At 45.3% G+C, this 17,959-nt stretch overlaps 1 protein-coding gene across 2 annotated transcripts in view; it reads right to left on the reverse strand.

The window, feature by feature from the left end:
* The window catches only part of NCAPG2 (non-SMC condensin II complex subunit G2), a 71,632-nt gene extending 64,242 nt beyond the window's left edge, over positions 1–7,390 (reverse strand). The window contains exons 1-4 of one of the 2 annotated variants that reach the window (XM_046670594.1): positions 7,316–7,390; positions 5,214–5,325; positions 1,228–1,416; positions 775–889 (exon numbers count right to left, since the gene is read on the reverse strand). In XM_046670594.1, coding sequence (XP_046526550.1) covers positions 775–889; positions 1,228–1,416; positions 5,214–5,291 — 382 coding nt within the window. In that variant the 5' untranslated portion in view covers positions 5,292–5,325; positions 7,316–7,390. The other variant, XM_046670595.1, reaches the window with a different exon arrangement.
* Positions 7,391–17,959: the final 10,569 nt, after the last annotated feature.

Below are 17,959 nucleotides of genomic sequence, written 5' to 3' on the forward strand. Positions count from 1 at the left end.
TTAATAAAACGCTGTATTCCAATTTAAGAATTCTGAATAAAACAGCATTCTAAACAGATGTATAAATCCAAGTGACGCTGAGAGTGAAAAACTCGATGAGAGAATTTGTCACACGGAACCGATTATACTCACATAGTGAGAGGTGAGGGTACTTGGGAGGTTTTTCTTAAAAATCATTACTTAAAATTACTTTTACATCTTTTATATCTATAAAATAATTTTATATAAATATTCATAATCAGATCATCTCATTAACTCAGACTAGTTTTCCTCCTAAATTAATAACTACAGTTTTACAGTTTAGTTAAAACTTGAAAAGTACCATGATATAAATTTCAGTACAGTAAAGCTCTCCTAAGAGTCATCAATTATTCCGCAGGTCGTGTTCAAAACACATTTAAAGAAAAAAATTCAATGTCATAAATGCTTGATTAAATTGAAACTACTTGGCAGTAACCACCAGCGGAGAAAGTTATAATCAGACTATTTTTCCTGATTATTTCCTATTTTTCATTGGTCCTGTAGGTCAAATAAGACACTCCTGAAAAACCTGCAAACAATAGCATTCTCACCATCTAAAACATTCATATGTGGCTTAAACTAACTACTCAGGATAGCTCATAAAATACTCCTCCTCCTTTTCTAGCTGAAGTAAAGAGCTTGAGGGTTAGTCCTGCCTCATTTCTGCCTCTAGTTCACCACCGGCTCCCTTCTGCAGAGCCTCATTTAGATGCCCCACTTCTAAACAGGCTGCATTATAACAAGTCAACTTACCATTTAATATGACAGCACATTCCAGTAAGGCTTCATAGTTCTCATTTTCATTTATTACAGACACAGAAGCAAGAATCACAGATGTAATTGCATGAATTATTTCTATGTTTTTTTTCTATAAATGAAAAAAATCAAAGTATGAGTAAATTAAAATCAACTTAAAACTCAATTTTTAAGAGAAATGTAAAAATTACTAAATTTATAAAAATCAAGCCACATTTCTAGCTTATTAAGTTGAATACAAGTTTGCTGTCTGAAAACAAGAGCAATGTTGAACAGTATCTTAATAATGGTGGGACTGGAAAACGTGAAACTACAATAAATACACTTCTAATATTCTTGACTTCTAATTTAAAATTTTTCCTTAACTTAAAATCCAACTATACTCAATAAACAATTATTTTTTTAACAAACAAAAGGGAAAAATTTTTATTTTTGAAAGACCAATGCTACCATTTTTGCACGACACTCTGTTTCCATATTATCTTCACCCTGGGCTTCCTCTGCCTGCCACCCATCCACAGGGCTCTCTAACAACACATCTGTCAATAAACTCTTGAGACGTTGCCATAGCTCTTCCTTCTGTTTCCTTGATAATTCATCTAGTAATTCATTTAAGTTGAAAGGGTCAGAAGCATCTTTCTGTAAAATAAACAGCAAGTATTACATTTCAACTACAAAAAGTTAGTTCTACCCTTTTTATAATGGCATCAAAAGAAAAGATTAAGAGCTAACTTAGTGACAAGTTCAAGAGTTTGGTTGTAGTTTTTGAAATCCACTCCTAAAAGGGAAAAGCACAGGAATTATCAGACAGAAAGTAGCAGATTCTTCCTCCAACTATTCAGCCCTAGTATCCTCATCTTTAGAGCTTAAAATTTAATCAATTTAGCAAAATCCTCCCTAAGATCAATCTGTCCAGATGTCCACCAACTTCAGGCCTATAACTAGGTTACAAAAGTATGCTGGAGCTAAAATAACAATAGCAACAATAATAATAATAATGCGGTCATGCCACGTGACTGCATTTTAAGTTTCCAGTCCCCAATCTGACTTGGGCCCTCAAAGCCCACCCTCTAGTCATCTCTAGACAGCCTCCTCTCCCATTAGCCAAGATCCTCTTAACTATCCTTAAAACCTCTGAGCCATCCACCACTTCCTCTCACTCTGAGCAGACAACCTCATCTACTCTTTAATACACTAAACAGAGGCCATTATCAAAAGGGTAGAGAATGCAGCTTAAAGGGACTCCCTATAGCCAATCTGGGACAATGAGTACCAAAACAGTGACAGCAAAGGATTATAACCCATTGAACAAAATGAGAATCAATGAGATCATACTGATAATGAGTAAATAAATAACAGACAATTAGCTAACAGTAGTGGCATGCTACAGAATGCCAATCACTAAATACAGAAGGAATATGAGGTGGAAAAAATCACAATTTTATAGCCATTATAATAATAATTGATTCAGGCAAGAATCATCAATGGATGCTAAACCCAGTGGGTAGAAGTTTGATGAGGAGCAGGGTATTTACCTAGTCTCACCTTCGTCACCCACAGATGACTTACTAATTAAGGAGTAAAGAGCAGCTTCAGAGACTGATCAAAACTACCACCACCAATAATGGGACAAACTGACACCACGTCCCTCCACTGAGGACATAACATCACTCATGTAGTTCCTGCCAAAACACATAAAAAAATAACCAGACCATCAAATAAATGCAAATTGAAGGATATGCCACAAAATAGCTGCCTGCACTCTTCAAAACTGTCAACATCATGAAAAATAAAGTAAGGCTGAGAGACTCTCCAGATTAAAGAAAACTAACAAGTCAAGACCACTGAATGCAGGCACTGCAGGTAAAATATTGTACCAATGCCAAACTTCCCGACTTTGAGGATTTTATTGTGATTATCTAATACCTTGGTTCTAGGAAAATACACACTGAAATTTTTAGGGATAATGAGACACAGTGCCTGCACTGACTCTTGGGTGATTCAGAAGAACGTGTGAGTACACGGATAAGGAAAATATGTGGGTAGCAACGACCGGCACAGTTCAGTAGGGCATTCAGGATTCCTTTGTGTTCCTCTTGCAACTTTCCCTTAACTCTGTAATTATTCCAACAGGAAAGGAGAGGGCAGGCCTGCCCCTCCAGGGCCCTCTAAGGGGACGTCTCCATCCTGACTCCTGCCTCCTCCTCTCAGGAAGTCCACACCTGAGCTGTCCCCGAGTGCGCCTGCCTCAGGCTCTTGGCCCTCCCAACCCTTCTGTCTAGAATTCTCCGCCACCTCCACACAGCCCATCTAGCTCTCTATCAAAACCACCTGCCACTCCCATCCTCTACCCTGCCTGATTATCATACACACCTGTCTTCTTGTTTCTCTCCCTCCACCACCAGAACATAAACTCCATTTGGGCAGAAATTTTGCTTTGTATGCTGTATCCCACCCCTCAGAGCAGAGCCTGGCATAGGAGAAGGCACTCAGGACGTGTCAGTTAAATGGTGACTCTCTTCAGTCCTGAGTCCTCTACTCCCAACACTGATCCTTGACCCTCAAACAAAGGGAAGACAGGGTATGGCACAGTTGGCTCTGCTCTGTAATACTTGTTTTGAAATGCCAATTTGTTCCAATGCAAAAGATACATTAGGGAACAATTTGAGCAAAAGGCAAATTTCTGCTTTGCTTATGTGGGATTTCATCCCCAGGAGAATTCAGAAAACTGAGTGGAGCTGCAGGATCACACAAAACACGCACACCCCAAACAGCTGCCAGCTCCTGGGACCCCACATGCGAATGCACCTAGAAGGACGTTTTGTCATCACAGCACCAGTGTGATCCTGTGCTGACTGGGCCACCCAAGTGCTGTATTCTTGCCTTTAAATTTTAAATTAATATTAACTTAGCTTCATCATCAGCAACTTAAGTTTGTGATTTTAGTTAACACTATAGTATGTAGTTTACAACAATCTTTTAGACTTTAAACCACGTGTGTATTGCACATCAATACAAATCATCTACACTCCTACTGCAAATTGTTAGTTATCACTCTCTAATTGCTAATTATCACTAATCTGATTTTCACTGCGTGATCAGAACAAGTGAGGGATGCATCCTCTGCCCCAAGGTCACAAGTATTTTATAGTTGGTACCTTAAATGTTGGGGTTCCTCAGAGCTCTGTCCTAGACCCCTTTTCTCCTACTACACTACAGAGATGATCCTATGCATCCCCATGACTTAAGCTTCCAGCTGGAGCTGACGATGTCCAAATTTCTGTCTCTAGCCCAGGCCTGACCCCTGCCTATCAGACATCTCCTGGACATGTCCCTCGGGCAGTCATTCAGCACGTCCCAAATTGAGTCCGTCTTCTTCCCACGTGCATGATCTCGTTGAACGGCACTACAAGTCAGAACCTGGGATGCTCCTTGACCCTTCCCCTGACGCACATCCAGTCAATCAATAGTGCCAGCAGCCCACCACCTGACAGCTCACAAAGGCACCCAGGTCTCCCCACTTCCGTGTCCTAATTCGACCACCACTATGAAGGGCAGACTCTTCACTACGCTCTGGCTTCTCCTGTGGCTCTCTTCAATCGTCTTCATGTGCAGCCGAAGCAATATTTACAAAAGGCAAATCCTATTTTTCTGTCTATCTCTTCTGGCCCACTAGTTTTCTCTCCCTCTTTTGTTCTCTTGCACGCAGGGGACTCTTTGCTTAAAGATAAAGCAGAGATAAAGTCTCTCTGGATAAAGTCTCAACTTAAAACGGCAAAGCAGGCCTGATGTAATCTAGGTCTCATCCCCAGGGCTCAGCTCCTGCCCAGTCCTCACCTCACATTTCTACACTCCAGCCCTACGAACATCTTCAGGTTCAAACACAACCTGCCTTCCTCAGTCTGTAAAGTTACCCCTTTGGTTAACGGGGCCCCTCCCCACATCCCTTTGACTGGCTGACTTCTGTGTACCTTGTAGCTCTGAGCTCCCAGAGCCTTCCCACTGGGATGGGAACCATTCCATGGCTGGATTTGGGGTCCCACCTGTATCCCCGCCCCAGCCAAGCCCACACTCTGCTGTATTTACATGCCTGGATCCACCACAACACTGTAAATAACTGTGGACAAAAAAGTATCTGTTTTCCTCACTATGCCACACACACAGCAAGAGATCAATAAACAGTTGTTAGGTAAATAGAATGACTTCACGTCCATCACTCAGCATCCTTACCACATCCTTCTTAAAAGAAAGGAGGAAACACAATTTGTGAATAGCTGCCCATCACCAGGTCTATTTGAGTATAGTTTTTTTTTTAAATAAAGCTTGGTTCCTAAGGATTCACTGAACTGACTATATTTCATTTGTAGACATAATGATTTTAGAAAATGTTTTACATTAACAGTCAAAATCACAATAAAGCTAAACACAATACTTACATCAAGTTGAATGAATTGCAAAAATTCTTCAATCAGCTCCTTAGATACCACTTGTACAAATGTCTCACGTTTTTCCATGACAAACGAAACTGTTCTTCATAAGGCATTTACTCTGTGGAAAACAAAATCATACTGAAACCAACATTTGTAAATATACCTCTTCCTAGAAAATGTAATTTGTTACTAACATTCAAAACTGCAAGAAAATTCCTGTACCACCTATGGTAGACAGTTTCTAACAATACTCTGGCATAAAACAAGTTACAATATCTAAAGAATAATGTGCTCATTTTCTTTACTGAGGCGAGTATCAATATCACATCGTGTTATTATCAACTGTTCATGAAGCTGCCAATAAGGAAAGAGGACTGAGGGGCTCCAGGAGGCGTGCCTCCCCTCCCCTGTTAGTACCTTAGCAAGATGCTCAGGCAGGTGCGAGTCAGCTCAGCAAAGAGCGGGCTGGCCCAGCCACTGAACCCTGAGCCGCCCTTTCCAAAGCGCCGTCTCTCCATCAAGAATCCCAGTCAGGCACCTCGTTATGCAGTGTGGCACTGGGGTCCCCTGGGAGCTTGTTAGCACCTGCACTGGGTGCACCCAACCACAGCACGCTCCTCCCCACCCCTGCGAGGAACAAGAGCTCAGGGGATTGTGTGCAACCTCCTTCCCTGCCTGTGTTTCCCCTAATAAATCCTATTTTCCATTACACCACCTGGTGCTAGCACTGCCCTGTTTGACATCAACCCAAAGATGAAGTAATAGCAAAATGATGGAACATGCACACAACAGGACCCCTCCCTTTAAAAATAACTGAAAACCTCCTGCACCGCTTTAAAAGAGCAATATGGAAAATTATTGGTACCAACGGCAATAATTACAGGGATAGAGAGTCATCCTAAATACAGAACCCCAGATCTTAGTGTCTAAATTAAACCAAAAAAATAACTTCCCCAAGCAACACCATGAAGTCTGGCCGCCTCACGTCTCAACTCAGATGTCTGAGCTGTGAAGCAGAGCTTCCTACTGGCCGAGCGGGCGGGGAGGGCAGCCAGCAACAAGCTGGACAACTAACAATGGCTAGTACCAGCTCACGAGTTAAAAACAAACAACCTTCCAAAAAGGTGCAGCCAAGCACACGGAACCAAACAGCCTAAAGTGGCAAGTTTGTGAACCCTCCCCACTTTCGGGAACCCTCGTAACTTTTCCGGTTGCCTCTCTTTCCAAGCACTTCCCTTGGCACTTTAGCCTTCACACTAATCTCCTTCCACCAGACCACGTCTGTGACCACGCTGCCCTGTGCTCTCTGACACTGGCGACTACAGTTCTTTAGGGTACTCCCTTTTCAACTCAGTCTCTCTCTCAAAGTGCACTACTGTACTATTCGCACACAAGCCCTCCCCCTCCAGCCAGATGCCACTTCCAAGGAGAGGGATCATCTCACCAGCAGTTATCTGTCCCCACTGCAGGGTGCTCTTCACGCAGGAGGTCTGGCACTGAGGTAAGACGAGCACTAACAAGGAGATCCCTGTCACCTTGTCACCGCCTGCAGGCTGTGTTCCAGCCCTCCCACAAAGGATGAGAGATGCTTGGCGACAGGTTCCCCCAGGACACAAGGGCTCAGGGAACTGATCCTCTCTGAGATCCTCTCCTCAGGTCCAGGGCAGGGGTCCCCTCTGGGGTCAGTCCCCGGGTCCAGGGCAGGGGTCCTCTCTGGGGTCAGTCCCCGCGTCCAGGGCTGGGGTTCCTCTCTATGGTCAGTCCCCGGGTCCAGGGCTGGGCGTCCTCTCTGGGGGCCAGTCCCCGCGTCCAGGGCTGGGGGTCCTCTTTGGGGTCAGACCCAGGGTCCAGGGCTGGGGGTCCTCTCTGGGGTCAGTCCCTGGGTCCAGGGCTAGGGGTCCTCTCCGGGGTCAGTCCCGGAGGGAAGTCACGGGGCGTCAGCGCGCCCAGGACCCGGGCGCCCGCCTCTCCCGGGGCCGCCTCAGAGCCGCAAGTCGGGATCGCGGCCCACGCGGAGACTGCGGTGCTGGGGACTCGACGCGCCCGACCCCCGCCGTTTCTTGGCGCCCTAACCCGAGCCCTCCGTCGGCCGGCACCACAGCGCTCACCTCGTCCCCCGGACCCGCCGTTTCCCGCGCTCGGACCAGATTCAAACCCGCCCGCCGGCGCCCGCGGCGCGCCCGCCCGCCCGCGCGTCACCACGCGCTGCTCTCGCGAGATCCGGGGACTCCTGGGCGGAGCCGCTTGGGGGCGAGAGGCTCGCCCCTCCCGCACTCGGGCCCCGCCCTCACGCCCGCCCCGCCCCCACGCTGCGGCCCCGCCTCTTCCACGTGAGCTCGGATCCTGGCATTTTGTCTGGCGTGTAAATTTATCATTGGCTTAAATGACTGACACGGATTCAATCTTTGATATAATTGTAAAGATTGACTCTTAATACTGTGACATCCCTCTTTATATACTTCCAGCGAAATCTGAATACTCTTAATAATTGGATACCTGGAATTCTTGAACTCATATTTCCATTCCGTGACTCCCACGTAATTCTGTCCTAACCGTAACATCAATTTTTGTTATGCAGTTATTGCAGATCATGTCTCCAGCAAAATATATATATAAATATATAAACTGGTATTTTTAATATCTTATGACCACAATGCTCTGGATTGAAAATGTTTTTACATTTATTAGAGATACAAATAGATCAAAACCATATAAATAATCATAAATTTTAAGTACTTACTAAATATAAAACTAAAATTTTGTTGAAACACACCTCAATGCTATGGTTAACACTATTTTTTCAATCAATTCATGTTTCCAAGGATGAATATTTGATTCTGATTTTTCATGTTTATAGATGTAAATACTCAGAAAACTTGTTCACACAAATAAGGAGACAGAAATGAAAAAAAATTAATAGCAATGTCACTCAATTCCTTGAATATGTTTTAGTTAAATACAAAAACCACACACTGATCTATCATCAATTTTTTTAATTTAATTTGTATCAGCTATTAATCTGATTGGGCTTTTCTTCAATTTTTGTTGAAAGCAAAGACTGGGAAGTTGCCTGAAATTCAAAAATATTTTCTAGCCAGTCACTTGGAATCATTCACTTTCTCAGTTTCTAGGAAGTTTATGGGAAAAACTTTACCCAGATACATTAAATCACTATTAATTATATCAGTTACTCTTTCAAGGCACTTCTGTCGATACAGTTTTTTTTGCATTTTTGTTTTTGTTTTTGTTTTTGTGAGGAAGATTGGTCCTGAGCTAACATCTGTGCCAATCTACCTCTACTTTTTTCTTTTTAGGAAGATTAGCCCTGAGCTAACATCTGCTGCCATTCCTCCTCTTTTTGCTGAGGAAGACTGGCCCTGAGCTAACATCCGTGCCCATCTTCATCTATTTTATATGTGGGACACCTGCCACAGCACGGCTTGCCAAGTGGTGCCATGTCCTCACCCGGGATCTGAACCGGCAAACCCTGGGCCACTGAAGCAGAACCTGTGCACTCCACCACTGCGCCACAGGGTGGCCCCATCGTCCTCTACTTTGTATGTGGGTCACATCCACAGCAAGGCTGAAGAGTGGAGCAGGTCTGTGCCCGGGATCCAACAGTGAACTCCGGGCTGCCAAAGCAGAGTGTGCAAAACTTTAACCACTCAGCTATGAGCTGGTCCCCTACAGTTCTTTTTAATAAAAATGCCTTTATTGTTTGCTTTATATACGTTTTCCCCACACCTTGGAGAGCTGCATATTTAACTCACTTAATTTATAGAAAATGTCTGCTAACAATGCAATCGGTAAATCCTGGTCTCATTGTTAAGCCAATCAGCCAAATCGGAATTACCTCTGCTGGAAAAGTCTGAAAGAGTTTCATAAACTACTAAGAAATAAAGAATGTGTCTCCTAAGATCGTGGCCCGTGGGCCCTGCCTGGGCTCATCCTAGTCCTCCTGTCCTCCAACTGGAGTGAGGACCTGGAAGAAGACTGTCCCCTCTGGGTCCAGCATGAACCAACTCACCGGGCTAAGACTTCATCTCATTAGGCTTTAGCTTTTTTTCCTCTTGAGAGGGAAAAGGAGGGCCCCAGAAACCCATGTCCCCTATCTTGATGGTGCACTGTGCTCACTGTGCCTCTTGTTCTGTTCATGTTGGTCACTACACAAAGCCCACATTCTGAGACCACCCCTCTTCTCCTGCGTCCCAGTTCCCACAAGCCTCTGCCATATACCTACTCTCTCCCTTCTCCCACTCAACCTGACGTCGGGAATCCTTCCCCTGTGCACTGGGATCCTCAGTCCACTGCCAGCAAAACCCTTTGTGCTCAACCTGTTGTCTGCATGACCTCCCACCTCCGTGCCCCAACAGCCCTCTGTGAGGACATGACCCCTCACAGCTACTGATGCTTGAAACCTCCAGGGTGGATTCTATTTTCTCGACTGAACCCACGCTAACTGGGGGTCTCAGTGAGGTCGAGGGTGGTTGCTCCCGTCCTAGCACAACGCTGCCCGATAGAAATATAACCTGAGCCACAGATGTGACTGTGGACCTCCAGTAGCCCCCTAGAAAAGTGAAAATAAATAGGTGAAACAAAATTTAATCATGTGCCTTGTTAAACCCAGTAGATCCAAAATACTGTCGTTTCAATAGGTAACATAAAATTATAGCTTTTCGGGAGTGGGGAGACTGGTCTGTCAGGAAGTGTGTGGCAGTGGGGCAGCAGAGGGGGCCCACAAACAGCATGAGGAGCTCAGACCCATGGGGTCAGTGTAGCCACTTAGGCATCTCACACTGAGGCGCCAACCCCGCCCCTCTGTGCAGCACCCCCTGCATGCTGTGAATGCCAAGCCCCCAGTTTGGGCGCCCTTTCTTCTCACACTGGGCTCTTCCTTGAGCACTGTCGCCCCGGCCTAGCTGTCCACTCTCACCTGGGAACCAATGACTTCTATGTGCACATTCTTGGAGCTCTGGAACTTTCTACAGCTCGCTGCACACCCACTGTGTCCAGAATGGAAGTCCCCGCTGCCCCTCATCTCCACTGAATCCTGCTCCCTCCTCACTCTTCATCTCCACATCCACTCAGTTAACTCTTCCTGGTATTCCGCCTCCTGAATGCGAAATTGGTGAAACAAGGCGGGTTCTGAAGCCACACTGCCTGGGCGGTTGGCTTCGCTACCAGCGAGGCTTGTGACCTTGGACAGGCTACTTAATGACTCTGAGCCTCAGTTTCCTCACATGTAAAATGGGGACAGTAATGGTACCTCCTTCAGGGTGGGTCCATGCGAGGGAAGCACACGGAGGCCTGCCTGTCAGCCGCTGAATGCAACAGTGTGCCTTTCCCCAACTGAATAGTTCCCAGCCTCCTCAAAAACTCCTCTCCTCTTCACCTTTCCAGGAGCACTTCCCAACCCCCACGCACCCTGGGATGCAGCCTCTGAGCCCTCCTCCTCCCTGCCAACCCCTCAGTGGAGGACAAGACTGCGTCTTACTCAGTCCCAGTCCTCAGTGCCAGTCTGGCACGTTTTAGATGCTTGAAGAAAGTGTTTTCTGAATAAATGAATGGATGAGGTATTAGATAATCTCTCTTCTTAAAACTTTACAATGTGGTAATAGGAAGAGGTTTATAGAATTAAAATTGGACTCCATGGCAAGCCAATACAAACTAAGGCTGAAGCTGTTTGGAACATATAGGCTAAAAGGTTTAAAATTTGGCTAAAATACTTTGATAATGGACCGAGTGTAAAGTTCAGTTTTTTAAAACTTTATTTTGTAGCAGACAAAAAATACAATCACATGGGTCAAATTTAAAGGAAACTGCTGTTATCAGTTTTCTGAATATCCTTCCAGAAATATTCTGCCAAATAATAAAATACAAAATTTGTAATTTAGTCATAATAATTGTAACTGGTGGAATAAGCTGAAACAACAGGTCACTGGCTAGGAACCTAATATGGTGCTGACTACAACAAGCATTTCACAGCTATTCTGGGCAAAAGCAACAGGGTGGAGCAGAGCTAAGGGCCTGGCCAGCCAAGAACTAAACAGGATGCTGCAGGGGCCTGAGTCATGAATTCCAGAAAAAGGGGGCCTGGCTAATTGGGAGGCAGTTGCAGGAACATTCCCTTCAGTTTTGTGGTTTTATACTGTACTGTCTCTAAAAGTAAAAGTTTGAAAATGGGAAATGAGGATGTAGATTTATTTGAACAATAATTAAAGAAAACGCAGAAGTAATTGGAAGCTGGAGGCCCACCACCGCCCCCTCCCCCTGGGAACTGGGCCAGCAGGCTCTGTAGGACACCTGCCGAACCCTAGATTGCATGACTCCCTTCGGGAAACACTCAGGAAGGGGTGTAAGGTGAAGACTGGGCGCCCCGCTCTAGGAGGTCAGGCACAGCCAGAGTGCGATTCCCTGTGCAAAAGGGCTGAGCACGCCCCATGGAGGACGGATACCAGGTCTGGGCTCACCGCTTGCAGCCAAGGGTAGGACGGATCTGCTTGTCCAGGAAAAGAAGCTGATAAGCTCACTGCCTGGTGCCTATGGCACAGGTAATAGGGAGCCATAGGCCAAGACATAAGCTCCTTTGGAAATTAATAAAAGAAACCTTAACTAAATTGCAGTCAGGAAGGTCTGAACGGGGAGCTCTCACCCCCATCTCACATTGTCAATTTCTCCAAAGGGGAAGAGACAAGCACTTGCATCTCCTAAGTAGCGGGGAAGTACCTCTACTTTACTACTCAAGGAAGATTTCCCTCTCCACCTGGCAACATCCCAGCCAATCAGAAACGCCACAGGTCACCCAATGAGAAATGCCGCAGCTCAGCCAATGAGAAACAACGCAGCTCAGCCAATGAGAAACACCATGACTCAGCCAATCAGAAACAACACAGCCTGGTCAATGAGAAACAATGCAGCTCAGCTAATGAGAAACAATGCAGTTCAGCCAATGAGAAACGCCACAGCTCAGCCAATGAGAAATGCCACAGCTCAGCCAATGAGAAGTGACACATGCCAGCCAATGAGAAACGCCACAGCCCAGCCAATGAGAAGCTGTTGACCCTTGAACCATGCCTCTCCCCCAGTGGACTTTCCTTTAGGACAGCCCCTCCCTCTCCCCCTTTTCTCTATAAAAGCAGCTCCTCCTTTGTCCTCTGGACTTGCCTGTGGGTCGCCATAGCATACCCGGCCTAAATTGCAACCCTTTTGGCTATTCCGAAGTAAACTCATGTTGAGGATTTTCAAGTTAGCACTCTTGCCCAGCAACCATGTCAAGTCCCCTCTCACTTGCTTGCAGGAGTTGCTGTCTCAGAATGTCCTTTAAGACCTGCTTGCACCAGGGGCTAGGAGGACAAAGACTGGGGTGGGGGGGGGCTGGTGAGCTCAATTTCTCCCCAAAGAATCAAGGTCATGTAGACTATCTTCTCTGACCTCAGTGCAATTAAATTAGTAACCAACACTGAAGAGGTAGGGAAAATATTCTTTAAAACTTAAAAATGTTCTAAGTAACTAATGGAATAAAGAGCAAGACAATGGAAATTAGACACACTTAGATCTAAATGACAATGAAAGTGCTCACCAAAACTTGGGACGTGAAACTAAAGTGGGTGAAAGCAAGGTGAGATTTGTAGCCTTAAGTAAATTTAATTTTTTTAAAAGAAAGCTTTAAAATAAGTTTGATGTTCAACTCAAGAAGCTAGAAGAACAACAAGAGCATTTTAGTGACCCAAAATAAAAGGGAAGGCAAGAGCAAACTTTAATACAAAACAAAACAAGAAACAGTTGACATAGTAAAATAAAAAGCAAGGTCTTCACAAAACTAATAAAATAAATAGACTTCTGGTTAGTCTAATCAAGAAGAAGCAGAAGGTACAAATAAACTATATTTGGAAATTAAAAGGAGATGCAACTACAAATGTAACAGAGATAGTAAATTCATAAGAAATATTTTTCCAATAAATTTGAAAGCAGAAAATGGATAATATTCAAAATGGACTTGATAAGAATTGAAAACAAACTAATACAAAATTTTTTAATGAATGGGTATCAAAATCTCCATTCTGAAAAGGCATTAGGCTCCAAAAATTTTATAGGCAAGTTTCACCAGATTTTCAAGAAACAGATGATCACTATCTTATACGAATTGTTTCAGGGAATAGAACAAAAGAGAAAAGACTTACATCACAGGACCTCATTATCAAATAAATCACATGCTTAGAAGCCTTGCCTCAGGCTCTGCTTTCAGGGGGACCCAGGCTCAGATCCTGAGTTTGAGAAGATGGTCTTGGAAGAGCTAAACACATACACACATGCAGACTCCCAAGTGTGTGTACACACATATAGATACACACTTGCACGTGTGCACACAACATGCACATGCACACATGCTTGTGTGTACACAGCACATATACATGAACACTCGCAGGCATCCACACACGCACATGTAACGCAACACACAAGCATATACATGTGCACTCACATGCCTGTGCACTCACACAGTGCAGACAGAACACACACATATATGCGTGCCCACTCAAGTGTGCATGCACAATGTACACATGCACACACTCATGCACCCACACATGCACACGTGCATGCACACACACTAGTGCACACACATGCACGCATACACAATTGGTCCATGATGACAGGAGCTGCTCCCTCATGCCCTGCATACCGCCTTGTATGCAGAATGGGTATGCGATTGAAAAATTACTGAAAGGAGGGAGAGTATTATCAGTGTTTGGTCTTTTATTTTATATTTTGAGAAAGTCGATGGATGCTTCATAGGTTTACATTTTCAAAGAAAGGGAATGTATGAGTGTCTAGCAAAAAATTCTCAAAAGCTATTTCCTACACTTGACCAGGAAGAACGAATGGACTTGACCAGCTGTTCTGCCCTGAGAACTACTTTGCCAGGCCCAGTTCTTGTGTTTAGGGCATTCACACATTTGGTGGGGTGTGATGGACACTTTTGTGGCACCATCTCTGGGCAAGATTTTGGAAGAACTGTTGCATAAAAATGATCCAAGAAGCTTCTGGTGTCATGTTTTGTTTAAGTTATGCTGAAATGTTTATAAAGAAAAAGTTTGGCCTCTCAAGTGAGAGTTGAAGCTGCTTGCAAAACTGCGGACAAGTAAAAGGGAGTCTTGGGCAAAACAAAGAGGTTATTTGGTATTAAGTATTTGTAAGAAATGGAAAAGGGAATTCAAGAAAGAGAAACCAAGTCTCTATCACATTGAGGTGAAGTTAACCAGGGAACAGCAGTCTGCATCTTTAGCTTATTTTTAAATGAGAAAACTGCCATACATAGCTCTGCCTTTTGTTATGGAGATGGATCTCGCATTGGCAGGTCGAGGCAGTGAAGTGATCCAAAACACGAGAGGCCTGGCCTCCACGATTTGATCCAGTCAGGTTTAGATTCCAGGAAAGTGTGTTGTGTGTCATGTGTGTGATTGTCCTCACAAGACTGGCAATGGAGACCAGCCTGCGGTCTGGTCCCAGCGAGGTATGGCCCTTGATCCCATTGGAGCGAAACCTGTGCTGGAATTGCTGTGGTGTAACCCGGCCTGGTCTGCAGTGTCCTCACACGGAGATATTTAGAACAGATGAGCCAGCCTTGGGAAAACGTGCTACCTGCTCTGTGAGCTGTGCAGCCCAGGCATGTGTGCCAGGTGCTAGTGGAGAGCTCCCTCCAGGGAGGTCTAGTGTCCCGGGGTCAATCAGAGTTCCCCTCTGGGGAAGAGAGTCCGGGAACTGGGGCGGGTGTCTCTTTGGACCTAGAAGTCCCTCCCTCACGCAGGCCCGGATCTCAGGAGGAGGGTGCTGGATGCATTTGTTGAAAGGTGTGTGAACTGGCCGCATGGAGAAGGCTGCATGCGAAGCCCCAGGCTGACCGTGTCAGTTCTCTCTGTGGTGTGCTTGTCTCATCCCCAGTCTTCACCAAATCACCGTAAAAGACGTCCTGTTGTCTCTCACAAACACATGTGGAATAAAAGGCCAGACACAAATGAACACCTGCCATATGACTCCATTCACACAGAGCTCAGAATCTGACCAGCCAATCTGTAGGGCGGCCGTTGGGATAGGAGTGGCCCCGTGGGGTGCAGTCATACTGAAGGGGGCATAGTAAGGGACCCAGGATGCTGTTCTTCATCACAGTGCTGGTCACACAGGGGTGCTCAGTTTGTAAAAATTTAAGGTGGAACAGTTAGGGTTTGTGCACATTTTTCTATGTGTTTTACACCACAATGAATAAAAGTGATAATAACAAAACTGTTCTTTCTTTGTACTGCAGAGAAGAAAGAAGGGTACATCCCCTCAACAAGGCCAGGTGGAGCCCCGTGGAAGTGACCCCCAGAGGAAGGCCCATCAGACTCACGACCACAGGTGGTCACGGCCAGCAGATGCCACGGCCGAGGTGTGTGTGGGTCGAGGTTCTTGTTCTTGGACAGGTGAGTGGCAACATGCCAGAAACTTGGAATAGCTGGGTTGGGGGGCATCTGCAACAATGAAGTGGTGGAGGTCCGTGTCTTGGCAATTTGAGTGTAGAGGAAAGTGCAACCCTGCATGGCGGCCCTGTGCTGGTGCCGAGGAACAGAGGTAGCCACATTCTGGTCTGAAGCAGAATAATGAGACCGGGCCACACAATAGCTAACCACCACCCGTGTGTGCCAGTGCTGTCCCAAATACTTCACAGGCATTGTGTCACTGTATCTTTCATACCACCTCGTAGACAAATACTATGGCTACTCCTACTGTACAGATGGGGTGCTGCAGGTTTGCTCCAGTCACACGGGGCCAGGAATGGGGTTCGAATGCAGGCCGTCTAACTCGGAGCCACGCTCTCACCCACTGGGCCGCACTGCTTCCCAGGCTCAAAAGATAGTACAAGCAGAAGTGGTAGGCACTACCCAAGGAGATCTCTGAAGTCATGCAGCCATCATAATAAATGCACACAAAGACAAAAAGTGACATTCATCCCTTTACAGTTTCTTATAGGGCACATGGGCCGGTGAAAATAAACAATTAAAAAACCAACTTTTCTTTCTCCTCATTTTGAAGGGCAGTTTTGTTGGAGACAGGACTCTTCCGTGGTGGCCTTTCTCTCAGCACTCTGAATCTGTCCTCCCCCTGCACCGGCCACTGTGGTTTCAGATGAGAGACAGTGGTATCTTCTGGAAGAGTCCTTGTGAGAGACAGGTCTGTCTTTGCTGCCATTAAGACTCTCTTTGTCTTTGATTTTCAAGTTTGACTGCGATGTGCCTAGGAATGGATCTCTGTAAGTTTATCTTACCTGGAGTTTGTTGAGCTTTTTTTTTTTTTTTTTTTTTGCTGGGAAAGATTGGCCCTGAGCTAGCATCTGTTGCATCTTCCCCCTTTTTTTTTCCTCCCCAAAGCCCCAGTACATAGTTGTGTATTCTAGTTCTAAGTCCCTCTAGTCTTTCTATGTGAGCTGCTGCCAAAGCGTGGCTACGGACAGATGAGTGGTGTGGTTCTGTGACCGGGAACCAAATCCTGGCCACCAAGTGGTGAGCGTGCCGAACCTCAGCCACTAGGCCATCAGGGCGGGCTGCTGAGCTTCGTTAATGAGCCAGGTTTCCATCCAACCTGGGCATGTCTGCCCGTTGCTTCCTTAAATTCTCTTTCTGGCCCTGCTCTCCCTCCCCACCTCTGGGACTCCCATTACGTGTACGTCAGTACCCTGCTTGTTTCCCTTACTTCCTTCTTCTTTCTGTTCGTCAGATGAGATCATCTCAGTTGACCTATCTCCAAGTTTGCTGATTCTTTCTTCTGTCAGCTCAGATCTACTGTTGAACTCCTTTAGTGAATTTTGTATGTCACTTACTGTTATTTTAAACTCAAGAATTTCTATTTAGAAAAAAATTTTCTATCTCTTCATTGATATTCTCTATTTTGGTGAGACATCATTTTCATACTTTCTTCAAATTCTTTAGACAGTTTCCTTTATTTCTTTGAACATACTCATAATAGCTGATTTGAGGTTTTTGTCCACTGTGTCCAACATCTGGGCTTCCTCAGGGACACTTTCTACTGACTCTTTCCCCCCCTGGGTATAGTCCCTACTTTACTGTTTCATGTTTGTTGTTGTTTAAAACTAGACATTTAAAATAATATAGCATGGCAACAATGTAAATAAAATCTCTCCCTCTTAATTTTTTTATTTAGTAACTTTCTTGCATTGATTTTCTAAAAGCTTTATTCTTTGTCATGTGTTGCCTCTAGCCTCTGCTCAGTTAGCTGATTTGGGTCAGCTAACGATTGGACAGAAATTTCTTTAAATACTTTGAACTAGTCTCCCAGTCTTTGCTGAGGGCCTGTGTGTGTGTTAGGGTACGTCTTCAACATTCTGGCAGGCAGCTCACGACTCTGCCTCACCCTTCACTTCCTGCTGGCACAGAATCTCAACCCCAACCAGAGGTGGCAGATTAGGACTCTTACCGGCCCTTCCTGGGCACGCACACAGCCCTGCACATGCACACATCTTTCTAGAGCCCCAGGAACACCAGAGTTTTTCAAAGCCTCCTATGAACACCTCATTTTCCAGATTTCCCTTTAAAATTTTTTCACTGGCCTCTTGTTTATCCCAACTGGTATCACTGCTCCAGGCAGCTGCAATGGTTAACAATTGCCACAAATTCTTTTGATAAACACCCTGGTGATACGGTTTTCCCAGGAGCCAGACAGGTCAAATACTGAGTTTTCTGGGGATGGGGCTTTCGGGGAGCTCT

The sequence above is a fragment of the Equus quagga genome, chromosome 8 (genome assembly GCF_021613505.1).
Source record: "Equus quagga isolate Etosha38 chromosome 8, UCLA_HA_Equagga_1.0, whole genome shotgun sequence".
NCBI lineage: Eukaryota > Metazoa > Chordata > Mammalia > Perissodactyla > Equidae > Equus > Equus quagga.